Raw genomic sequence first — 26,391 nt, forward strand, 5'->3', positions numbered from 1 at the left:
GGTGGGATAGGGAGGTGGAAGGAACAGATGGAAACCAGAAGGGGCAATCTTGGCTGTTGTCAGTGTCCAAGCCTGAGGCCCTGACACAGAGCAGGGCCCCCGGATGGTGCTGGGTAATCCCCGGGGACCCCGTGGATTATGGCGGATTTGTGCTAGATGTTTCTGCAGTGAACTCAGCATCCAGAGCCAGAGTGAATTCCAGTTTCTCCTGTACACTGTGCAGTCCCAACAGGGGTCTGGCCCTGCTTCTTACCACCATGCTGTCTGCTCAGATGACATCTGGTTATAGTTCCCATCAAGGGCGACCCTAAGCCTATAGTGGTGGGGACGGGGAGGGGGGTGCACTGGTGAGAGTTGGGTTTCTGCCCCAGCTGCTGCTGCTGTGCCCTGACTCCCACAGAGCCACCGAGGCAGGGCGGAGAGGGGCTGGGAAGTGCCCTTCAGAGGGCTGTACCCCCAAGGAGGGTGTACCTGGCACAGGGGAGGGGCAGCCCAGGACGGAGCCAGTATGGTGAGGAGCCAGCAGGTACAGGAGCTGGATGGGGGCAGAGAGCCCCAGCTCACTCTGTCGCAGGAACAGAAGGCTGGCCCTTAGAGTGAGGGAGAAGGGGACGCCTCACATAAGGCTCCAGCTGGCGTGGCCGCTCCGGAGCCTGGCTCCGTCTCCACTGCCTGGTCAGCAAGCAGGACTGAAGCCCAGGTGCAGGTACCCGGGGCTGTGGGTGGCAGGGGCCCAGCTGGGAGGCCTCCGGCCCCAGCTGACAGCTCAGGCTGGCGCTTCATGGCCAAGGCGTTGAGGCCTGGCTTATCTTCCCAGCTGCCGGGTTCCCTGCCACTTTATCAGGGTGAGAGGGTGAGAAGGTGTCAGAGCTCAGGACTCTCACCCTCCCTCCCCGTGGGACAGGGCCCAGGTGCAAGGGGGAGGACGACACTCAGGCACAACCGGAAGTCCTCTGACCTGGGAGAGTTTAAAAGGCCCCAGGACCTTCTCTCAGCCTCAGTTGACATTCCCAATTGGCTACAGCATGAGGGGGCTGCTGCTTTTAAGTGTGTTGCTAGGGGCTGTCCTTGGCAAAGAGGACTTTGTGGGGTAAGAGTGTGGAGAGAAGAGGGTGCTCACACAGGAGAGGGGAGGACGCGGCCCCCAGCCGGCGTCTGGAGGCAACGGGCAGGCTGACTTATGGGAAGACTCCAGAGAGGAGCAGACCAAGACACCCCGGGAGGCAGGCTGACCAGGGACCAGGGCTAAGAAGGGGTCCAGTCCCTCGGGACAGGCTTCCTGAGGCCTAGAGAAATCTGAGCTTGAAGAAGTTTTTAGAAGAGGAGGCGGCTGGCTTTGGAGAGACAAATAGAGTCTAAACTGGGATGGGGATCGCAGCTGTGACCAGAAGGTCCCAAGGAGCTTAGGCTTCTCATTGCTAAGACCCTTCATGCTTCCTCCAGCTCAGCTAGAGGATGGAGGCCCAGCCTGGCGGTTCCAGGCTGCTCCACGTCACCATCCTCCCACCTGGGGACTGTGAATGGCCATTTGGGCTTGCTCAGGTCCTTAATCTCCCCTCCTCTCTGCCCAGGCACCAGGTGCTCCGAATCTCTGCTGTAGATGAAGCCCAGGTCCAGAAGGTGAAGGAGCTGGAGGACCTGGAGCACCTGAAGGTCAGAAGGAGGGGGGAGTCCTCCCAGAGGCCCCAGGGTTCCTCGCAGGCCAGCTGGACCCACTGCAGGATGCCACTACCCCCTGGGGCCACCTAGGTCCTGGGCCCTGTCTCCTCAGCCGCCCAGAAAGGAGCCATGGGACTGATCCCTGTTAGGACATGATTTAACCCCCACCCTGTCCTGGTGCCAGAATTTTGCTGCCCTCGAGCATCGGCGGGGAGGAGGGATCCTTTCCAGCACTTCTCTCTCCCCCGCCCTCTCGGAGCTCCTCCACGGTGCTTCCTGGGCCGTTTCCGTGGCCACGGTGGGCTCCGTCCAGTGCACCCCCCCGCCCCCCGTCCCCCGTCGGGCTCCATCGGCGTCGGGGCTGGCCCTGCCGCAGCTCACCACCGCGATGCCTGCCCTTGGCCTCCCCAGCTGGACTTCTGGCGGGGCCCTGGCCGCCCGGGCTCCCCCATCGATGTCCGAGTGCCGCTCCCCAGCAGCCAGGCCGTCAAAGTCTTCCTGGAGGCGCACGGCATCGGGTACACCGTCATGATCGAGGACGTGCAGTCACTGCTGGACGAGGAGCAGGAGCAGATGTTCGCCTTCCAGGCCTGGGCCCGCTCCACCGACACCTTTAACTACGCCACCTACCACACCCTGGAGGAGGTGAGGCCCCCGGGGTCACAGACACCTGCCGTGTCTCGAGGTGGCCTGGGTGGTGGCTCCCCGGAATCACAGGGCTCGCGGCGGGTTGGCTGATGCAGCTGCGAAGGGGGGCATCCCGGTGCCTGGCCGCGGCGACAGCTGGAGCCCCCTCCTCTCCCTTCTCAGATCTATGGCTTCCTGGACTTGCTGGTGGCCGAGCACCCGCAGCTTGTCAGCAAGCTCCAGATTGGCAGCAGCTACGAAGGCCGTCCCATCTACGTGCTGAAGGTGAGGGCACCCGCGTGAGAATGCTCACGGCGCACGTGCCAGGGCACCCACATCCGTGTGCAGGCCCCGTGGGTGAGCCCGCGGCCCCGGAGGACACGGTTACACGAACTGCCCGTGCTGACGTTTGGAAAGGGCGGAATTTCTACGCTGGTCTAGCCGTATGCATCCCTGTACACACAGAATTCTTACATTTTTAAGTGACTCAAGTATTTCCAACCAACTGCCATGTCGTGGGAAGTATCCCAGAGTCACAATAGTCTGGATAAAACGGTTTATTGTGATTCGCCACAGAGAATGGCAGCAGCAAAGGGCAGGGCCCAGAGGTCTGGCCGAGATCTATTTGCCCCAAGGTCAATATGAAGGCTGGAGGCCAAGTCCCCGCAGGATTCCTGTCCAGACCCCCTCCCCCACCTGAGTGACGGCCCCACAAATGGAGCCTCACCCTGACATACCTGGGGAGCAGATGGCCTCTGGGGATGAGCATACCTGGGGATGCTCCTCTTCAAGGAGCCGAGACAGGACCCCCACTGGGTCTCCCTGTGCTTCTTGTCCAGTTCAGCACGGGGGGGAGCAAACGCCCTGCCATCTGGATCGACACAGGCATCCATTCCCGGGAGTGGGTCACCCAGGCCAGCGGGGTCTGGTTTGCAAAGAAGGTAAGTCTGGGGAGGGGAGGGCTCTTCCTGGTGGGGCGGGTGGTCAGGGCCCACGGGAGCCCTGGCCTCCCCTCTCATCCAGAAGCAGGGATGAAGGGGAGCAGGTGTTCACTGCGTTAGCATGGCAGATGCCTGGCCTGACCCACTCTGTCTGTCTGTCCCCTAACTCCTCACCAGATCACACAAGACTATGGCCAGGACTCCACACTCACAGCCATTCTTGATTCCATGGACATCTTCCTGGAGATTGTCACCAACCCCGACGGTTTTGCCTTCACTCACAGCAAGGTATAGGCTCTCTCCCATTCTTGGGGAGAAACAGGGAGAACCTCTGGCCTCTGAGTCCCATGGACTACTCACCCCTAACCTCAACCCCCAGAAGTTGAGGGAGGGCCAAACAGACCTAGACCAGGGTTCTCATCCTTGGTATTCTTGACATTTGGGGCAGAGAATTCTTTGTGTGGGGGGCTGTCCTGTGCATGCAGAGTGTCTAGCATCATCCTGATCTAATATTTAGGAGATGCCAGTAGGAACCCCCCCCCATTGAAAGAGCCAAAAATGTCTTCAGGTAGTGCCAGATGTCCAGGTATGGGGGGACACAGTTGTCCCCTGGGGAGACCACTGCCCTGGACCTTATTTCCCAGCTTTATTTGACTTTTATGGCAGGTGCAGCATGCTCCAATCTAGCGTGTAGGGTGGGGGCCCACTTCATGCCTTCGTTCCCAGCCGTAGCACCCTCTGGCCAAACACCATCCACCATCCCCTCTGTTCTCCTTCAGCCAAGAGCCTCCTTTGTGGATCTTCCTAACAACCAGTAGGAAGTGGTTTCTGACCCATGCTAGGTCCATACCTGTGATAGGATCTCGGTGCTTCACATTGGTTGTGGCCACTCCCTGCGGGTCCCCAATCCCAGCCCAGCCCGGTGACCCACAAGTGTGTGATTCCTTCTGCAGAATCGCATGTGGCGCAAGACCCGATCCCTCACGCCGGGCTCCGCCTGTGTTGGAGTGGATCCCAACCGGAACTGGGACACCGGCTTCGGGTGTAAGGCCCAGTGTGATTTGGAGGCAGGGCCGGGACCCCCAGGGTGGCCTCTTACCCTCCTGTGTCCCAGGCCCGAGCCTCTCCTGCCCCAGCCGAGGGCAGAGTGACAGAGGGGGCGGATGGCAGCCTCTCCTGAGGCTCTCAGTGAGATTTCCTTGTGCCTGGTTGATAGAAATGAATCCCCCCACCCTGCTCTCCGCAGCCCCTCTCCCCGCCCCAGAATCAAGGTCTCAAGTCCATGTAGGGGTTTTCTGGGGTAACTGCAGCTCCCTCCCTCTCTGGTCCCTTTACCGCAACAGTGGGTCTTGCTCGAGGAGCCCTGCTTCCCTCCCGGGACACATCCATCAGCCGCTGGTTATAAAAGGCCTTTGGCCTCTCCTTCATCCCAGGGTCGGGGTGGGGGAGCCCTCCTGCCTTCACCCGCACCCCTACTTCCATACTTTAGGCTGTGCAAGCCGCACAGCTTGGCATAACGGATGCCGCGCACCCCTTCTCCTCCCGCAGTGGCCGGAGCCAGCAGCAACCCCTGCTCAGAGACTTACCACGGCAAGTTCGCCAATTCCGAAGTGGAGGTTAAGTCCATCGTGGACTTTGTGAAGAGCCACGGAAACATCAAGGCCTTCATCTCCATCCACAGCTACTCCCAGCTGCTCCTGTATCCCTACGGTTACAAAGCAGAAGCGGCCCCTGACCAGCAAGAGCTGGTATGGGCCGGTCCCCTGCTTGCCCTCCTATGCCTTGCACCCCTTTCTCCCGTGGACCCCCGATGGCTTGGGAAGACCTGCAAGGCAGGCTAGCCTCATTCACTGTCTGGGAAACTGAGGCACAGCACAGTTGAGTCACCTCTGCCACATGCCAGAGCCAGAGGCTAGACTTGGAGCTGGTGCCCTAAGATCAATTTGGAGCAGCAGCATGGCCAGAGGGTGGCCAGAGGTGGAGACCAAAGTGCCACCGTCTCCAGAGGGTGGAGACGGAAGTGCCAGCCAGACATCGTGCGGGACTGGAGGACCACGGGGCCGCGGGCCTCCCGCTCTCTGCCTGGCCCCACCCTGCGCTTCTGGGGGCCTGGTGTCACCGGCCGTAACAGGCATTTTCTGCAGGATCAGCTGGCCAAGGCTGCTGTGACAGCGCTCGCCTCTCTGTATGGGACCAAGTTCAAGTATGGCAGCATCATCAAAACAATTTGTAAGTGGGTGCATGGTCTCTGGGGCGGCACCGGGAGGAAGCTTAGCTGGCTTTTCCTGCCTGAGGTAGCGTCCTTCTGGAGGAAGTACCCAGGGGTGCCTAGCTGTGGGAGCGCGGGCTCTCAGCCGTGCCTCGGTGGGCAGTGGGGCCCTTTTCTGACATGAACTTCATCTTCTTTGGTACCTTGTATCAGTTCCCCTGAGAACATTTGTCCCCTTGTCTTGGGTTATGTCCAGCTTTATGGAGGGACTGGAAGGTTCTGCTGATATTTCCGTATCACCAAGAAATTCAATTTAAAAAATTCAACCTAAAAAAATGCTCCTCCTCTGGTGCCTTTCAATTAGAGAATATATTCCATCCCCCACCCCCCAGCTCACTTGTACATGCAATGCCCCTGGGAGGAGCTACTGCAACATCAAAATGGAATTAAGTCAGCAAATGTTTTTGAGCACCTACTATGAGAGAGAGTGGCAATAAACATGAATAAATGATACAGTATGTTAGGTGATGAAAGTTAGGGAGAGGGGTGCCTGGGGGGCTCAGATGGTTAAGCGCCTGCCTTCAGCTAGGTCATGATCCTAGGGTCCTGGGATCTGAGCCCTGTATTGGGCTCCCTACTCAGTGGGAAGCCTGCTTCTCCCTCTCCCTCTGCCATTCCCCTCACTTGTGCTCTCTGGCTGTATCTCTCTGTCAAATAAATACTTTTTTTTTTTTTTTTTTTTTTTAAAGAAAGGGAGAAAAAGAAAAACTAGAACAGGGTCAGGGGAATCAGGGATACTGGGCATGGAAGTTGAGGAGGTGGATAAAAGGGTAGGCCTCATTGAGTCAGTAATATTTGGGCAAGTGCTGAAGGAAAATGAGGAAGTGAGCCTATCTGGGGAAGAGCCTATCTGGGGAAAGAGCCTTCAGGTGGAGGAACCTTCTAGAACAAAGGCCCTACTATGTGACCTGGACTGGTGTGTTGGGGGAATAGCAGGAACAACATGGAGCCCCATGTGATGGCGGAGGGTGAGAGTGCACGGGGTCATAGGGGACAGGTAGGGTGGGGGCAGATCTCCCAGAGACCTGAGGAACACAAGTTTTCTGGCCAAGAGGCTGGAGTACTGAAGAGGCCGGGCAGGGACGGAGGTGGGAGGGCAGCACACACCCTCGCATACCTCCGCCCCTCCTCCCCGAGTGCCAGGTTTCAGCAGGTGAGTGGGCCACAGTCTTAGCTAGGGCTGGTTTTGCTTTTGGACTCCAGGCCTTGTTTGGAAATGGTTTCAAATTGCATCAGAGTTTTTTGCTTCATTCACTGTTGTCAAATTAAATTCTAATATGCAGCCGCCTCCTGCATCCCAGCCCAATTCAAAGCAACTTCGTTACCCACCGTTAATGGCAAATCTGGGCAGAGTTTTTTCCAAAAAGACAGTGAAGAGGCTTTTACTTTGCCTCTGGCCCTTTGCACTATCTCTTGCAGACCAGAGCCCCAGGGGACGAGTCCTGGTTACTCAAGTGGGTAACTCTGATATATTTGGAGGTTTGACCAAAGCAGCTGTAGGAGGGAGGTGGTTTTCAGGGCGGCTTTCACAATTGCAAGAGCTTTCTTGAATTCCCCCCTGTGCTAGGAGAATCATCGCTTGGCCCCTCTCCGGGCCTCTAGAGCTGAGACCCTTTTGGGGAGCCGCTTGGGAGGGAGCCAGGCTGCTTGGTCAACAGCAGGCACTTACTGGATGCTGACCCCGGTGAACCCTGCGTGAGGCTCGGGGCTCTGGACCATGGCCCAGCCCATATTAATGTGTCAAAGTGATTGACATTTGCCCTCTGGCATCTGCTCCCGCCCTAGACCAAGCCAGTGGAAGCACTGTTGACTGGACCTACAGCCAGGGCATCAAGTACTCCTTCACCTTCGAGCTCCGGGACACGGGGCGCTACGGCTTCCTGCTGCCGGCCTCTCAGATCATCCCCACGGCCCAGGAGACGTGGCTGGCGCTTCGGACCATCATGGAGCACACCCTGAATCACCCCTACTGAACTGGCCCTTCACCACCCTCCTCTTCCTCCTCTCTGGCCCCGCCCATGCAACCAAATAAAGTTTGAACGTCCATGGATCAGAATCCGGGGGCTTGCGTGTAGGAACATATATGGCCTGTCCGCCTTTCCAAGCTGGGGCAGAAGTGATTTAGTTCCTACAGGCCTCGCTGGAAATGTGTGGGTGGCTGGACTAGATGACCCCTGAATTCCCCTGCATTCCAAGGTCCTCTGAAGTTGTATCCAAGTGGCATTTGTTTTAATTAGACCACCCTGAGCTCAGCTCATCAGTAGGGTGATTTGTTCATACCTTAGTAGCAAGCAGCAGCCACAGCTGCTAACCAAATGCCGGGCACCCTGCAGTGGTGAGGCATTCGGCTTGTACAATAGCAGAGCTAGTTGGGTCCATTTATCTACAGAAGCAATAACTCTGAGTATGGGATGGAATAATCCTGGTGGCCACCGCTGTCCCAAAGAGATACTGCAGCAGGCCAAGCAAATTTCTATAAAGCAAAATATGGTCTCCTGCTCTTGAATTAAATCAGAAGAAAACAATTAGGTTCAATGAAATAATTCACTGAAGATAGAGAACAAACCCCAATCCCAGAACATTTTGTTAATTGCAGTACATCACCAAGACTTTTGCTTTTAGGGACAAAAGTAGCTTTATTTTCATACGCCACGTCCTTTCTAGCATCCTTCCGCACACGGTCTCCACTTCCTCTCCTGTTTCACTCACCACCACTCCCTTACCATTTGCAAAATTCCTCAAGTATAAGGCTCTCCTTTTGATAGTCTCCATAGCTCCTAAAACTTACTGGCTTTTCTCCTTTGGCGTGGGGATCTTGATGGCTGTGATATCACCTTTAGTGCTAGCACCACGGTACACTGGGTATCTCAGCTTTTTTCAAGGCAAGAATCTACCTTGTGTTTCTTCCAATTCTCTTCAGATGCAAATATGGAGTAGGGGGTTACTCCTGCAGACATCACTGGGAAGAGGGTGAGGGTGTGTGTACAGGTAGCTCCCCAAAGAGGGAAGCTGGGGTTGAAGATGGAGGCCTTCCCCTGTGTGAGCCAGGGAGGTGTTATAGTGCACACAGCTCCAAGGACTTGAAAGTCTTATCTTTTCCTCAGGTCAAATGCTCTATTCTTTGTTTTTTTGTTTTGCTACCCAACATTTGAAAAAACAAAAAGTATGAGGGAGACTATATGTATAGTATAGATAAAATTATACATATGTAGGTTTATGAGGCAAGTAAAATGTTGTTTCAGTCTTTTTTTTTCAGTCTTTTTTTAAAGATTTTATGTGTGTGTGAGAAAGAGCGAGAGAGAGAGCATAAGCTGGGGGGAAGGGCAGAGGGAGAGAGAGAAGCAGACTCTTCCTTGAGAGCAGGGAGCCCAATGTGGGGCTCGATCCCAGGACCCTGAGATCATACCTGAGCTGAAGGCAGACTCTTAACCGACTGAGCCACATAGGCACCCAAGTGTTTTAGTCTTTACAGAAAAATGATTTTATAACACTTCAAGTTATCTTTTGGGAAACATTTCCATTCAATCTATGTAGATAAGCTGAAACCCACTTTAATGGCTCAGTTTGGACAAATAAAAAGCTGATCTTATTTTTTGCTTAAGATGGATAAACAAAAATTATTAAGTTAGCAAGGACAGTATCTTACAAAATTGATTACTTAGACTTCAAGGATAGAATTGCTTAATTCAAAATAATTGTGCTTCCTGATAGCGGGCACCACTTTGCTTGGCATTCAATCTCCAAAACCACCAAAAGTAGTTGCATGCCCAGTAAGAATTGAGTGAATGTTTTCTACTTTTACTAATGAACAAACTCATGAATTTTATAATCTGTATAGTGTAGGCTTCTGCGTTATCTTGAACTCCCTGACTTGTAGTTTAGAAAGTGAGGCTCCTGACAAGATAAGGAATGAACACCAGAATGAAAATTCCATGAGGGAAGAGATTGCATTATTTTATTCAACACCTAATCCCTGCTGGTTGGCCAAATACATGGCACATACAAGGCACCTAATAAATACTTGTTAAATGGAGACAGGGAACTTGTTAATACTATTTTTTCTTTTTTTTTTTTTTGTATTTTGAAGTGTAGGAAGAGGTTTACATTTTATTTGCAGATGTATATTTTTACAAATCTGTGGGTAAAAATTTCATTTAATTAACTTATTTATTTTTAAAGCTTTTATTTATTTATTCATGAGAGACACAGAGAGAGGCAGACATAGGCAGAGGGATAAGCAGACTCCCTCTGGGGAGCCTGATGTGGGACTTGATCCTGGACTTCAGGATCCCACCCCGAGCCAAAGGCAGATGCTCAACCACGGAGTCACCCAGGCATCCCTAAAAATTTTATTTTATAGAAACATAAAGCTAAAAGAGAAAAAATAATTTTATAAAATATTGCAACATATATGGAAAAGCATTAAAAATCTTGAGGGCAAAAGAGTTCTTATGAGCAAAAGGGTTAAGTAAAAAGGACTACCATTTCAAAAGAAAAATAAGCAATTCCCAAAAGAAGAAACAGAAAAAGCCAATAAACGTATGAGAGATACTGATCCTGAGTGATTTTTTGTACATTAGACAAAAGCAAAGGGATCATTTTTCTGCCATCAGATTGACAAAGAATAAAAGGACTGACACCTCAGTGTTATCAAGAGTATAAAGAAATAAGACCTGCCATATACTACTGGTGTGAGGATAGATTTACGCCACCTTCCCGTGGGCGGTAGTGGGGGTGGCAATATAAAACAAAATTTCAAATGTATTGTTGCTTTGACCCAGAAAGTCCACTTGGAGAAATTTATTTTATAAACATATTCGGACAAGTTCAAATACAGGTATGTACAAGGCTGTAATAATACAAAATTGACTGAAAAGGAAAAGAATCTATATAGATACCAGTATTGATACCCATATGACATGTTTAAACAATGGAATATCGTGAGGCCACCACAGACTGTGTTGACATTGGGGAAATGGGTCACTAATACTAAGTGAAAGAAGCCAACAATACGGTGGAAACATTCTAGATTTTTTTTTCCTTTATTTATTATTTATGATAGTCACAGAGAGAGAGAGAGAGGCAGAGACACAGGCAGAGGGAGAAGCAGGCTCCAAGCACCGGGAGCCCGATGTGGGATTCGATCCCGGGTCTCCAGGATCACGCCCTGGGCCAAAGGCAGGCGCCAAACCGCTGCGCCACCCAGGGATCCCAGGTGGAAACATTCTAAAACAGGATTGTGGTAATTGTTGCACAACTCTGTAAATCTGCTGAACATCACTGAATTGCGTACTTAAAAATGTGTAGATTTTATAGTATGTGATTTACACTTCTATACAGTTGTTTAAAAAAATAACTGGGTTGCAAAATAGTATGTTGGGTATGAATCTCATCCTTGTTTGAAACACACACATACACATATACACAATGCCGGGAAGGATATATCCCCCAGTAATATCCGGGGTCACCCTGGGTAGTGGTGGTTGTAGTTTTCCTTTTTTCTGAATTTCTTGCAAAAAGCTTTTATAATCAGGAGGGGAAAAAACCCTAACAAACAACTATTTAAAACACACCAATTAACCTGTGAATAAAGTTATATGGAATCAACTTAACATCAAACATTTTATGCCCATCTTAATCTGTGCCCAGATTCTTTTTTATAATTTGCTTCGACTCATCTCTTCTGCTCTGGCATCCTATTTCACCATCTTGCCCAGAACAATGTGTCTTATCTTCAGAAAAATTTATACTCCAGATAGAGCTGGAAGCAGCTGTGTTTCTACCAAGGGAAGGGGGTTCTCCTGCTTCCAGTTAGTGGCTGTTCCCTGAGCAGTCTGCCATAGCTCAGATGAAAATCCCCAAGAGCCCTTTCTGCTCACATTCGGTTCCAGCAGCAATCTGGGGAATTGATTATGCTAATGCCTAGTCTCCGGGGCTTTTCAAAAATCTTTATCTTTAAATGAACTCATTTGGCTTTTGTCATACACCGTTATATCTGGTTCTCAATGTGGCCTGTGGGCCGCCGGTGGTCCATGAGATTACTTCAGGTGGCCTCTTGAATTAACACTCAGAAATACACGTGGAGATTTCTGGTTTTGGCTTTAAGTTAAAATTGAAATGTCATTGAACACAATCCAGATATGACCTCACTGGTCCCTCATCCAGTGCAGTGCTATTCATCATCTCAGCAAGTGTTTTGCAAGGGCAAGTGGAGCTAGGTGGGTTTGAGGATGCAGAAGGACTCTTGCTCTAAGGACAGAAACATCATTCTGCGAACATACTCAGCTCAAGATACTACTTATGGTAAACTGATACAATCAACCGTAATGTTCAAGTTGGCCACGTGAAGGAAGAACTCTGAGCAGGAGGCACAGAGTACGCGTCAAATCTGGAAAACTGTCAAAAGGTCATGAATTTCCCCCTAAAGCTTTCAGGATCTGCATTAATTTGGCAACTCAAATTGTGAGCATCACCTAACAAACCCAGAGACCGAGACTGCCAAATGTTTATTGCCAAACGCAAACGAAGAAAATTAGAAGTCTCCTGCGCAACCGCAGTAGTGTCATTCTGCTACATTTTCAGAAGCGTTCAGGGGAACAAGCGCTCAGTGAACACAGCCAGAGACGGAGGTTGGCCCCTGCTTCCTCCCACGAGACCCAGGCCTGTGGCCAGGAGCCAATTCACCCAACTTCTGTCTCAGCCTAAATCAGAGATGTCACCAAAGAGGAAAGAAAAGATCAGACACAAATCATAGCAATATGGTTTATTAACTGAATAGTTTGATCTATGGAAGCAGCCCATTTCTTCTCCAACAGTCAGGTTAGAAGTTTGGAACTCCTTAAGTGAGGCCTCATGAGTGTTCATTTCGACATGCAACAGATCTCAGAGACCCTGGTGCATCTGTCCTCGAGACGGGTCCCTGGACACCGACGGTGGATTTGTGGAAAGGACATGCTCCTGGGAGCAGACGTGCTGTCTCTGACTTCCTGTTGCCTTTTGCGCTGGCCGAGGAGGATGGCTTGTGGTGGGAGCTCAGGTGACAAGGAGGGAAGGGAAGATGACACCCAGGGGAAGGTTACATTCACGTTGGTGAGTTGCGGGGGCGTCACCGAGGGAGGGCAAGGCTGAGGGAAGCAGGGCGTCCAGTGGCCCAACCAACTGGCTGGGAAGCCACAGCTTGCAGGCTGGCTCCTGGCTTCTCACCTGTTAGCTCAGAGGCTCGGGCTCCAGGCGACTTGCTTAATTTCCACCTGCTCCTCAGCCACGTCACCTGAAAATGGGGCACCCACCTCATGGGACTGTTGTGAGAACCGAATGAGTCAAAACACATATGGAAGAGTCTAGGAACACTGCCTAACACAGAGTAAGCTCTCCACGCGTTTGCTAGGATTATTATCCGGAAAGCTTCAAGATTTGAAACAAAAGAGAAAAAGAACCTGCTTTCAGATGGGGACGGTGTGCAACCTGTGTCTGATGAATTCTGAAGGCTACTTTCAGCCAGGGGGTGGGGTGAGGGGGCATGAAAATAGGCCTGGCTGACTGTAGACAGCCAGGGTAATAATAATACCCCTAACAGCTCCTAGGGTGCCCCCTGCAGTGGGTAATCTAAAAATCTCCAGCTTGTGAATGCCTCTCCTACAAAAGCAAAGGATGTACATGGGGACAAAAGATAACGAGCTCTCTGGGTCTCCGGGATGGCAGGCCAGCATTGAGTGGCCACCATAATGGCCCTACATCCCCGATTTCAGTCTTGACAGGTTCAATTCATTTATTCACACCCACTTACTAAAGGTCACTGTCATATCGCTGGTGATTTTCACCCTCTGGGAGCTTATAGTCAAAATAATGACGAATAGAAGACATATTTGCATCCTTTGAAAAAGGCAGTCCATAAGTCAATAGTGGCCTATTTAATAAGTGTCCTCTATTTACCATGCGTTTTACCAGATGCTCCAAGATGTTACACAGGCGAAGAGAGTTTGCTTCTGCATTCAGAACAAAGGCAGATCAGCTTCAGAGAGTGAGACTTTTTAAGGGGATCGCAGTGTGACAAACACAGTTTTGTAAACACACATAAAATCATGCACTGTTTCCTGTTTTGTCAGAATGCAATGCCAACAAATTTCCACCATTATATTTTCCATGCTATAACTGATTTATGTATCAATTTAAGGACACCACAATAACAATGTCAATAATTACCACAATTTTAGGTAAGTATTACTATCCAAATGTATTCTGAACACTCTGGAAGCACAGTATAGGAAATAACATATTTGTTAAGCAAAAAATTAATTGAACTGCATATAAGCTATCATCATGCCTGCATAATTAAACTGATGAATTATTTATTATCTATGTGTCTGATGTTTCTTGTAAAAAAAGAAGAAGAAGAAGAAGAAGAAGAAGAAGAAGAAGAAGAAGAAGGAGGAGGAGGAGGAGGAGGAGGAGGAGGAGGAGGAGGAGGAGGAGGAGGAGGAGGAGGAGGAGGAGGAGGAGGAGGAGGAGGAGGAGGAGGAGGGAAAATAATTATGGGAACCATATCTTTGAAAGAATTGTGAAGAATCTGAACGCATAGGAAAGACACTGACAGCATTCTGCAACCAGGGAAAGAAAGGCTCTCTATGATAATCATGGGGGTAGGGCAAGGAAGGAGTTGTGGATGTAAATCTAGGTGGACAGAAATTAATTATCCTGCCCCTTGCCAAATGTCGGATAACATAAAGACAGAATCTATAACCGATATGTAACATGACAGAAACCAAAACCAACACAAGAAAAATTACCTACATCTTTCTTCCTAGCCTAGGACTCTGATTTCACTGATATTCCACTAGGGAATTAGGGAAAAGAAGGTTTTTGTTTTGTTCTGTTTTCTTGGTGAGTGGCCTAGAGTCTTAAGAATTTTTGTATAGGGACGCCTGGGTGGCTTAGTGGTTTAGAGCTTGCCTTCAGCCCAGGGCATGATCCTGGAGTCCTGGAATCAAGTCCCACATCGGGCTCCCTGCATGGAGCCTGCTTCTCCCTCTGCCTGTGTCTCTGCCTCTCTCTCTCTCTCTCTGTGTCTCTCATGAATGAATAAATAAAAAATCTTAAAAAAATAATAATTTGTATATAATCTCGATAGCACCACAGGGAAAGATCCCTCAGCAGCTAATGAACACTACTTGTTCTCTTATAATTCTGATTTACGCCAAGTCCAATATGACTGCCTTGATTCTGGTTTTTCTACTAAAGGTAAAATATAAAATTACTTTGAGGCCATTTGCATCATTCCGCCTTTCAGTAGATTAAACCTGGCATTATTACAGCCCAAGATGTGCTTTTTATTTTCGAATGAGTAATGTAGCTTCCCCTCCCCATCCCTCACTCCTTTTCTTACTTCCTTGCCTTTTTTCCTTTCCTGAAATACACACACCTTTAAAGCACGGAACGTATTATTTAGACATTGGCCATCAATGCTTAGGTGGAGCTGCAGCTGTACATCATTAAAGCACCTACCATCGTGAGTGGGGGGGGCAGGGGGAGTTTCACAAGTTCCCAGGCAAGGGCAGCCCATCAATCCCTGGAACACTGACTCCTGCTGTGATGTGCTTAAGGGACAATCAGTCCCTGCCTGAGCAGGAGGAGAAACCCAGGCCTTCTGTGTAGAGGGCTAACGTCTCCTACCCTAGCTGGAATGATGTCCTGATTTTCTTTATACAAAGAATATGTGCCTTCTTGGGAGATGCAGTTAAAAGAGGTATGCTCTCAAATCACCTCAGGCTCGCGGCTCCCCCAAACCATCTCAACAGAGAGGAAGAGAGAAGTCTGCAAATCTTGGCATATTAAAAGCAAACAACAAGTTAATAACTATGTCCTTTAATCTTCGACATCCATAATTGCACAGAGTAACACTGATCACTTAAATAATACATGTCAGTTAATCTAATGAAGAAGCTAGTAAAGCAGAATGTTCGAAGCAATAACCTAACCATGCAAAAACTATCTGCAAGTGGACACTTAACACAGAAAGAGGAGAATCAGAACAGGTCTTTGAGGGGTAGCTATTTAAAATCCTTACCAACAGGCAAAGCACTATGGAGAAACACACATAAATATATTCAACCCGCCAGATGTCTCAGCTAAATGCACAGCGATTCTAAGAGGTTTGGCTACAGTGACTTCCACATATATACAGTAGGTTCTAACACTCTAAGGGGGTTTGGTGATCGGAATGCAGAGGAGGAACAAAGGGGGAACTACCATTGTTTTCAAAGTAGAATTGAGGGGGGGAAATCTAAACTCCTGACTAGTCAACTTTAAAATGGCATAAACAGAACTTTGTTACAGAGAGAAATGTATATGCGTCATAAATGGCTGAAAATCTTGTCCATGCCAGGAGAAAGTGGAGTGTGGAAAAATTTGCATTTTTTAAAATCTATGCCGTAAAGAAAATAAAAAGCCAGAGCATTCTGGCATTAGCAAAAGGCTGAACTAAGTCTCAGGCAATAAATTTATGGGGAAACATGACAGGCTCCTCATTAAAGCTATGTGTACGTTGGCTGCATTTTATACAAGATTCTTGAATCTTGTGGAAAATTGGGCACGGCTTGACATCTGAACAATGTCCCTGGTTTGTTTGATTTCTAAAGCATCGGAATATGTTGTGCTTTGGAAATCAAGTAGAGAAGAATAAACACACTAAAACAGGACTGGGCTGAATCTGAAAGTTATTTTTCCATATGTCTCTACGAGATATTTATTACCTTTATTTCTCTTACAAACACAGCCCCCCACGCTAGAAATACTGCAGTACTTTTTCTTTTCTTTTTTTTTGGTGGAGAGAAAAATAGTCCTGTTAAGGCAAATCTTACCCGGCAGCAGGAACCACCTAAGGATAGGCAATTTTCAGTTGGCTTTTCAGAAGCTGGTTGCCATGACAAAGGGCGCAATTTATTCCTTGGTCCCTTATCACAGCTACAGATCACAGACCATAAAAATTAACAAGGCTCTTTCCCTTTGCCTGATCATTTCGGAGTCCCTCATCCTTACCTGCGGTCTTTTGTTCCCCCCAATTAAATGGAATGAATGTCAGTCACCTAGCAATTCAATTAATGCTGATTCAAAATTCTGGCCTAAACCAGAATCTATAATCACAACCTCCTAATCACAGCTCAGTCATGAGAATGAAAAGTAAGCAGGAAATTGCACTAATTACTCAATTAGACTAATACTGTATTTTTAAGCTGGGGCTCAAAGGGACTGTCAGCCCTGATGGAGGACCGGGACACGTCCTCACCTTGTGGGCCTGCCGCTGCCCAACTGAAGCTATGTTTTCAAGTGGCCGTAATTCCGATCCATCTAGGATGGACCGACCAAAGCCGGAATGGAAGTTTACCACCAATGAACTGACAGCAGACGAGGGGCAGGTGTGGGGGGGAGGAGGGCAGCGGGGTGGGGGGAGGGGGAAGGGGGAGGGCTTCCCGGCCCTTCACAGCCCCATACAGTGGACGGGCTTTCCTGGGAGGGGCCCTCATGCCCCGTGTGAAGGCAGCTGAGCACACATCGTCAGGGTGCTGGTTCAGGAAAACATCCGGGGAGGAGGAACACTCGAGGAGGGTGAGAGTCGCTCAACCAAACCTGAACACTGAGCAACACTCCAGGCACCAGCCTCACAGAACCTTCATGAAACCCAGAACAGTGAGTGAAAAAGAACTGGTTGGGAAGAATGCACAAGATGTGAATGAAGAATGTATAAAACAATGCTGGACATCAACCAATACAGGCTGGACCTTATTTTAAAAGAAAGGCCTAAAAAATTAGACTCTTTTTTTCCTACTCAGTTTCAGAACTTAAATATTCTGTAAACAACAAGGAGGACACTAGAGCCTGTCATGCCTCTGGTTTTTGTAAAACTCCTTGCGAGCTGGATTCAGGAAAGGAGCTGGACCTGGGCAGAGGGAGGAGGGCCTGTCACACATGGCGTGCGTGGTCTGTCCTCTGCAGCAGTTTCTGAAAATGACCAACTTGGGAACTGCTCAGGGATTCCGAAAGGAGAAGAAAAGTATTTATTCATCTAAGACAGACAAAGTCTTTACTTCCAGGGTTTGCCTTGCAGGTGGCCACTGCTGAGCGAACGGGCATTCGGGGGGCCGCCAGGGCCCCCAGCCGGGAGGGTCTGACCGCTGCGGGTGCCTGGAGCCTTGGAGTCTCTTCCGGAGGCGTTAGCTTGGCTCAGCCGGCCTGAAGGGAGCAAGAAAGCGAGGCGTAGAGCTGCAAGAGTGACTCTAGGCACAACCTGCCAAGTATACTTTTAAGCTAATGAAGTCTTAGGGTACAACCACTTTTAAGATAATGAAGTCCTATTCAGCGTCTACTTTAGGCTAAAACCTACTCTTCATCCTTGAGATTAACTTGAAGGTGGGGAATGTGCATGGATGAAAGGAAGCCTAGAGAGCTTTTTTTTTTTCCCTCCCTCTCGGTTATCCCCAACCAACCTGGCCTGGCCTTCATTCCTTCTTGGAGCCGGTTACAGGAGGGATTAGGGGAAAGAGAAAGGAAAGTGGTGTGCCCAAGGGAACTCTGGGTGGGGTTTCAAGGTGCCCAGAAGCCGCAGAGGGGAAACAAAACTCATCGGAGAGGGAATCTGGGCGCCTCAGTTTAGCTCAACTCTGCCTGAAATACACGTTATCTGACTGATAAATCCTTTCTCCTTCTCTATGTGCAACATTTAATTCTTCCCACAACCTGGGGTCACCACGTCGGCTTCCACCTCTCCCCACACAGCACCTGCACACTGCCCCTCCCCCTGCAAATATTTTAAGAACCTGAATATAAGAGATCAAACTTTTCACATGATGAGGTGATAGTCAAAGCTGCAAATCTCCACTACAGAAAACATTATCTCTAAAGGTCAAAATATCTTACTAGGATTGTCCGTAGGACCCTGATCCTCTTCCAGGTAATATTCTATCTTTTTTAAGTCTTCTGGAGTAAATCTCCACTTGTTCTCAGCTGGTGGGGGCGGCACTTTGGGGCTGGATCGTTTCCGGGCAGAGCCAGGAGGAAGGGCCTGCTGGCAAGATGCTGGCAGGGAACCCGTAATCAGTCCTTCTGGGAATTTCTGAGCTAAGACTTTTAGACCTAGGTGTGGAAGAGGATCAGAAAAAGCAGCATTAACATGGTGAGGCTAAGGCAAGACCTGGAAAGGAAGCTGCATGTCTCCTCATCTTTGGTCTTCGGGTCCAAGCCAACGCAAGGACATGAAATCTTAACTGCTTCACCATTAAGCAAATTACACCAGAACATGTCAGTGGTTAAGCGGGATTCTGAGAATTCCACCAGAAATCCTTTTGCTCCACTCTTCGGCATTACAGCTTTCTCACAGAGCCCTAAAGCAACAGCATTATTTTAGGAATTAAAAACATGTGCTGTTGGAGCTAACGGAAGTTTCACATAACTCCTGACCCCTTGCAGCCAGCATGGTTTTCACTCTTTCCAGAATTCTAAAATCTGAGCGTGGACAGGAAAAGGGTGATAGGGGAGGGGGTTGAAGGATTGTGAGCCCAAATATCTGTCCTGAGCAGAATACAGCCCACTCACCTCCAGAAAGCATGAAGAGGTTTTCAAATCCCCGCTCACACATGGTGGTGGCCGCCTGGCTGGCCAGCCTCTCGTCGTCATCATACAGAATGATGACCTTGCCGTGGGCATTTTTCTAAGAGTTACATGAGTTAAGGTTGGACCACATTGAACTGTGAGACCCGCCCCCCCCCCCCCCCCCCGCCCCTTCGCCCCATGGAACAAAGAAATGTCAAGGTTCACCTTCCTGAGTTCAGAGAGGATGGGACAACCCCACTCCTTACCCAGCACATCAGCAGTTACTGGATTTTTTTCCTGTCATGGAAACCACAGGAGTTGGTGGGGTTTTGTTTGTTTTTGTTTTTTTATAAACTAATATCATCATGGTCCACGATGGCACTAGTTCCACAGTTTATACACTTGAGCTCTTTGATTCTTAGGACCCTGAAAGGTATTACAATCTCCATTTCACAGGTGAGGAGATAGAAAACTTGTTTGTCCCACGTCTCCACTGCAGCCTTATTTATGATGGTAAAAAGGGGAGAACCACCTAAAAGCCCATTAGAGAGGAAGAGTTTAGTAAATCAATGTGGTATATAGTAAGATAAGAGAATGCACTACATCAAAAAAGGGGTTTACAAAGAGCTTGTGTTAGCATGGGGAAATATGTTGTACTGAGGAAAAGTCAAAATGCTAAATTATATATACAGTATGATTTCCACTTTGTTAAAAAGAACACATAGAAGACAATCGGAAATAAAATATGCGAAAAACATAATTGGAGTTGTTCAATTGTGTGATTATCAATCTTTTTTCTGTTTTCCAGTGCTTAAATTATTTTCCATTTGTGTAATTTTTAGGAGGAAAAAAAGTAAAATTTTAAGAAGGAAAATACTTACAACAGAAGTACAAAAATTTACTTCTTAGGTCTTACTTGGGAAAGCTTTCTGGAGAGAAAAAAAAGTCTTAGAACTAACTCTCAACAGATCACAGCCTTTAACCTAATGTTTTTTGGCCCACTGCAGGATGGCTTGGAAGCATCTGCCAGGATGGCCAGGATACTCAGCAATAGCTGAGAATCCAAATTTTAAAATATGCTAAGTGAGCTAATTAATAGCAAAGGTCCTTTAGAGAGGTTTTTTCCTTAGGAGCATGATTCATGATAAGTTTGACTCTTCAGGTCCTCAAACGACCCAACTCCTTAAAATGCAACAAAGGATACATATTCAAGAATGTCATTTGAATAAGGGTTCATTGTTCTAGACAGAGTTGCAATTGGATAAGTGTAAGCTGCAAAGAGAAGAAAAAAGCTTAGGAAGTTGGTAGCTCTCAGTACAACTTGGCTCCAAATTCCTGAATGGTTTAAAGTCTAAGAGTTCAAAGAAACATATTTGCAAAATCAATGCACCATAAACCTAAATACTTTTTGGAGAGAAAAGAAACGGGATGCTATGAACAAAATATGAAGCTTCATGTCATCATTTCTGACATTTATTAGCACTGGGCCCCAGAGCCACCTGAGAATGTCGCCACCCTCTTTGAGAGCATTTCTGTAGAGCCAACTTCCAGGTTCCCACGATGCATCCGGCTAACATAAAATGTCCTTAACTGCTGACTCTGGGATGTGGCTCAAGCCTGCCTGGACTCCAGAACGGGCTCTGTTCTTGGCAGTGAGACACTAGAACGCCTTCTCTCTCTTACCTCCAATAATGTGGCACTGCTGGTAAGAATCTCTGTCTCGCACATCTAGTAGCAGGAAGGGGCAGTCGGGATAAGGTTTGTCTTTGGTGTTGGGCTCTGCTTTCTTCACTAGCCCTTTGTCTAGATCCAGTTCCCCAACACCACTGATGACGCTGCAAGTGAAAAGGAGATGAAAAGTAGATCGGCAGAAACTAGTTAGGGCTGAGTGTCTTCAAGGTCAAATGTGCTTCTTCAGAATAGCCAGAGAGTGCTCAGTGTCTTTTCAGAGGACACTTCAAAGGAAAATGTATATGGTGTCTCAGTTCTGCCTCTGAATGCTCGACTGTTGCAGGACCGTATGGATTTCTATTCTATCACACTGGACCCCAAAGAAGGGACCCACGTGTCCATCCATACTCACCTTCAGAGAATGTTAGGTCATTAACATGGCTGAGGGGCAGAAACTGTAGGACACATGCCACCTCCAGCAAAAAGGACAGCATTCAGCAAAAGAAAGAGGCCAACAGTTAATCTAATGGAATTGTAAGGCGTGTAAGAAAGCAGAGCAGAAGGGGAAAGAGTAAGGGTGACAGGACAAGAAAAATGAAGACTTCCTATATACATTATGTAACATAAAACGATGACAATGTTTTGATGTGTCTCATATACTTACACAGCTACCTATCCGTACTTTGAACCTTAATGTTTTCAATGGTTATCTGTACTTACTCCCAGTTTATAGGTTACAGTGTGGAGGTTGAAGAGGCTTTTAGATTTGGTGGCATTCATATAATGAAATGAAGGAGTGGGTGTTATGAACAAAATGGCAAATAGTGAAATATCTGGATTGGAATAGGAAGAAGATGCCTTTCCCAGGCAAATAGGAAGACATGTGTGCCAGACCACACACTGGTGGGCACCAATGGCTCCACACCCAGCACTGCAAATCCAATTCTGCATTTAAACCTGAAAGATGCCATAAAGTGCATATTTTATTGAACCAAAGGAGAAGAAAATCTACTTCCTATGAAACTGCATCTTTTTTTTTTTTTTTTTAAGATTTTATTTATTTACTCATGAGAGACACACAGAGAGAGGCAGAGACACAGGCAGAGAGAGAAGCAGGCTCCATGCAGGGAGCCCAATGTGGGACTCGATCCTGGGACTCCGGGATCACGCCCTGGGCTGAAGGCAGGTGCTCAACCACTGAGCCACCCAGGTGTCCTGTGAAACTGCAACCTTAATGGAAGTCTTGTTGATCTGTGTCGCTAATTCCAATTTTAGAGTCTTTGCATCAAGTAGTTATAAAAGAAATAGTGGTACTGATGATAGCAATTCTTTCTCTGCAGACCCAGTTTCTCTGGTACAACTGTTTTGCCAGTAGAAGGGACAGTTGTGTGCCGAAAATCAGCACCATCTTATAATCAACACCTAATATCTGTGAGAAAGTTTGCATCATAGTCTATGCAGAAAGGACCAGTCACGACCAGTTTGAAAACGGACACCGAAGGCTGCTTTCATGCTCTTTTGCACCTGTGCAATATCAGAGCATGGCGTATGGCATTCTATTTTTCTTCTGATTCCAGACAGGGTAATTATAAGCTGCAGCAGACAGAAAAGGGGGCGGGAGCGGGAATCAAAAGATAGTGGTTGTAAAGCTAAGTCCTAATAGCAAACCTGTATACAGAAGGCTGAGAAGGATGGAGTTAAGGAGTGAAAATTAATGCTCTCCTATCAATGTATTCTTACCTTAACTAAGATGCTGTGAAAAGATTCAGATGGTGGCATTTATATCAAGAGAAGATAGAAGGGCTGGGGGGCAGGGTGAAAGTGTGGGACTTGACTACTGCCAGTCTGTTTTTAGAGTGATTAAATCACTGAAACTGGTATCCAGATGCATATGAAGTAAAATGCTGGGAGAACACAAATCTGATCAGCGTACCTCTGCAGGGTCGAGCGACTGGAATCTCCAGCTCCTGCACTGGTTATGAACTGCACGGGGCTTGGCGACTGCTCCCCGGGGCTCCCTTTCCCATTGGTCCTGGCACCGACTTCCCCATCCGGCTCTGAAGTAGCAGAGTCATTGTCTAAGATTTGCAAGTGGATACAGAAGTAAATTTGACCTCAGAGTTTATTCACTTTGTGCAACAGTCAGGATTATTAAATTGTCCCAGAAGTTCTAACAGATAATGTGCTCAAAATGTAGTCTGCAGACCCCAGGAGTCCCTGGGACCCTTTCAGGGGAACCTGCAAGGTCTCTTTACTGTGCTGATATCTGTACTACAAAAGTACAAAAGTGCTTTTGTACAAAAGTAAAGGTGGCTAAAACCGTGAGCGCTGCAGCAATAATCAGGGCAGAGGCACCAAGTTTTATTAGTGATCGTCATATTTTTCACCAACATGAATGCGCTCGGTTAATAAATACAGCAGTCACATTTTTAAAAGTCCCTGATGGAGCCATAATCATAATTCTATTAAATCTCATCTTTAAGTACACATCTTTTTAATATTCTGTGTGATGAAATGGGGAGTCCACATCCAGCAAATCTGCTACATACCAAGAGACCTCTTGATGTCTCAAGGGAAAGTATTAGTGTGATTATTCCTGCTTTTGCCCTGAACACCATTTTTACTTGGAAAGAAAACTGACAGAAAAATTATAGTTACTTAGACTTGTGCATGTGGCAGACATTTTCTCAAAAATGATCTAAGTGAACTGTCATTTCGAGGAAAACAACTGATGGTATCATTGTAATGATTCAATTTTGAACAAAAATCAGAATTTTGGAAACTGTGTCTGCCATCAGGAACTTGACTGCTTTCCTTGCACTTAATGACTTTTGTGATAAGATAGGTGGTTAGATTAACAAATATGATTTTTTTGATACTGGGTAATGAATGAAATTTGTCAATGTTTGGAAGATCTTCATAACTTGGTGAATCAATCTCTTCCAAGTAATCGATGAATGATGTTATAAAATCACGCATGGGTAAAAAGATTAATTCAAAGTAGAAGACAGACCAGTGGGCTTAATTTAACAGAGGTATGAAACGTGCATTGATATGGTTTCAGATTCTGTTACAAGTTACCTTTAAGAAGCTACAAATTGTCAAGTTTTGGTGTAGTATCAGAGAGGTGTGTCCAAAAATTACCTGAAAGGGCTATTAAAAGATTATCCCTTTTTCAACTACAGGTCTGTGTGAGGCCAGATTTTCTTCATGTACTTCAACCCAAAGAGCATATTGCAACAGATTGATTGCAGAAGCCATGAGAATCAGCTGTCTGCTATTAAATCAGACACCAAGATTTACAAAACAATATAAAACAATGCCATGCTTGGTAAAAAAATTTTTTGTTTTCGAAATACAGCTATTTCGCATAAAAGTGTTATTTATGTTTGCAAAGGATTTAGTATAAATAAAATAGTAAATAAATGTTTTTAAGTTCTCAGCTAAAAATTTTAATACCCTAAGTATTAATAGATATATAATGCACATAACCCAAAATTCTTTGAGGTGCTCAATAATTTTTAGGAGTGTGGAGGGAGACTGTACCAAAAAATTTTGAGAATTTGCTGTTCTAACTGGTACCGTAAGAGAAGAAATAGAAATAAAAGACCTAGTTATTAAAGAGGATACTAACATTTATTTTGCATATGATATACCTAGAAACTTCAGGAGAATCCTATAAGAATAAGGGAAATAAGTATGTGGTTAGATAAAAAAAGAAATACTAACAGGCAAACTACTTTTCCTATACGCCAATTAGAAAGGAACATGATGAGCATCTCATCTAAGTAACAACTGCAAATATATAAGATATGCTCTCCTCAAAAATAAGCCTATTAAGAAATGTAAAGGACCTGTAAAAATTTAAGTCCTTTATAAGTCTTATAAAAATTTTTACCTAAGAGATATTAAAGAAAACTCAAATGAAGACAGTGATATATCTTCACATTCCTGACTCGGTGATTAAAAGTGAAAGGATATTAATCCTTTCCAAACTTCATTTTTAGCCTTAATACAACCCCAATGGGATTTTTGAAAAGTTTAAAAGGATTTTAAAGATGAGAAGGAAAAAAAAACTTTTTATACACACACACACACACACACACACACACACGTGGGTAATTTGGAGAATATGCCTTAGCGAATAGTAACATATATTGCAAAGATAAATGATCAAAAACAATGCTGGGCCATAAACCAGAACAATGGAATATAAAAGACAACACAGAAACAAATCCCAGAATATATATATAAAAAGCTAATACATATATTAAAGGTAACATCATAAACCAGTGGGTAAAGGGAGAGTGACTGAATAAATAAATGGTGGTGGGATAATGTGCCAACTATCTAGATTTGAAAAATCAAATTTATAAAACCCCTTCACATCATATACCAAAACATTAATAAGTAGATTGATGGGGGGGGGGGAACAACAACAACAACAAAACCACCAAGCAAACTAATAAAAGAAAATATAGGTGAATAATTTATCTTATTTTGGATTTGATGGGTCTAAGGCAATAAAAGAGAACACAACAGGAAAGGCTAATAGATTTAATCATGTAAAAATGCAAACCTCGTGTATGTCAGAAACCAACCCAAAGAAAATTAAAAGGTGAGTAACAGATTAGGAAAAATCTCTATGACCTAGATGCATGAGAAAAGGTTAATATACTTAATTTAGAAAGAGGTTTTTTTAATTAACTAGTGCTTTAATTGAAAAAAGATCATATGCACAGTAAAAATGCAAAGATAAAAACATTAATATGGAAACCACTGCAGACCCGTAGGCCCTTAGGCCTCCCCTCCCAAGGGAACTACCTTCACTTATTTCTGTCTCCTTCCAGAAATAAAACAACTATGGACTTTTGCATACAGTTTATTTCCTTCCCTTTTTACATATCAGGAGAATGCCATTCATACTGCTCCGGTTTTTTGTTTTGTTGTTGTTTTATTTTTACTTAATGATAAAGCTTGAAAACTGTTCCAAATCATTAAGTAAAGCTTTTTCTCATTTACTTTCAAGGCTGTACTGGCTTCCACTGTTTAAGGATATCCTAATACACAGAACTTTTATAAATCAGTAAAGATGAACGTTCCATAAGAAAAAAATGGGGAAGGACATGTAAGGTTCTCAGAAGAAAAAATAAGTATGACCAATAAACACACACATACACATAGCCCAATTTCATAATCAGAGAGATTCAAAAGAAAATTATTAGATACCACTTTTCATCTATCAAATTGGCAAACACTTGCAAAAATGACAATTATTCAGCATTGGCTAGGATGGGGAGAAACAGGTCCTCTCATTTATTCTCTGGAAATGCAAACAGGAAGAACCAATCTGGAGATAATGTGGAATCAGCATCGAGCATCTTAAAATGGTTCCACCCTTCGACCATCTGCAGCAATTTATCTTCAGGGAATAATCAGAAGCACAGAAACGTGTATGTATTTACATTACAGCATTGTTTTATAGACGTGAAAAATTTAAAAAGCTGTAATGTCCAATAGGAGAATAATTAAATTATGGTATATCCAAAGGACAGGCATTATATGACAACACAACCTTCACAATTCAGCTTGTGAAGTCCATTTAATGATATGGGATAGTTTGCATGATAAAATGTTAATTTG

At 46.3% G+C, this 26,391-nt stretch overlaps 2 protein-coding genes across 4 annotated transcripts in view; one reads left to right on the forward strand and one right to left on the reverse strand.

Moving 5' to 3' along the window:
• The first annotated feature begins 931 nt into the window (after positions 1 to 931).
• Positions 932 to 7,552, forward strand: CPA1 (carboxypeptidase A1). The gene is made up of 10 exons (XM_072784577.1): positions 932 to 1,090; positions 1,572 to 1,653; positions 2,071 to 2,304; positions 2,470 to 2,571; positions 3,126 to 3,227; positions 3,405 to 3,515; positions 4,181 to 4,271; positions 4,776 to 4,975; positions 5,372 to 5,456; positions 7,282 to 7,552. Exons 1-10 carry the CDS (start codon positions 1,026 to 1,028, stop codon positions 7,467 to 7,469), a joined length of 1,260 nt encoding a protein of 419 aa, XP_072640678.1. The 5' UTR covers positions 932 to 1,025; the 3' UTR covers positions 7,470 to 7,552.
• A 4,692-nt stretch (positions 7,553 to 12,244) lies between these two features.
• Positions 12,245 to 26,391, reverse strand: part of CEP41 (centrosomal protein 41) — a 55,406-nt gene continuing 41,259 nt past the window's right edge. For all 3 annotated transcript variants that reach the window (XM_072784579.1, XM_072784580.1, XM_072784578.1), the window contains 6 exons: positions 22,682 to 22,826; positions 20,761 to 20,912; positions 20,282 to 20,349; positions 19,081 to 19,195; positions 18,406 to 18,621; positions 12,245 to 17,721 (listed from right to left, as the gene is read on the reverse strand). In XM_072784579.1, coding sequence (XP_072640680.1) covers positions 17,573 to 17,721; positions 18,406 to 18,621; positions 19,081 to 19,195; positions 20,282 to 20,349; positions 20,761 to 20,912; positions 22,682 to 22,826 — 845 coding nt within the window. In that variant the 3' untranslated portion in view covers positions 12,245 to 17,572. The remainder of the gene's footprint in view (positions 17,722 to 18,405; positions 18,622 to 19,080; positions 19,196 to 20,281; positions 20,350 to 20,760; positions 20,913 to 22,681; positions 22,827 to 26,391) is intronic.

The sequence above is a fragment of the Canis lupus genome, chromosome 18, assembly GCF_048164855.1.
Source record: "Canis lupus baileyi chromosome 18, mCanLup2.hap1, whole genome shotgun sequence".
Taxonomy (NCBI): domain Eukaryota; kingdom Metazoa; phylum Chordata; class Mammalia; order Carnivora; family Canidae; genus Canis; species Canis lupus.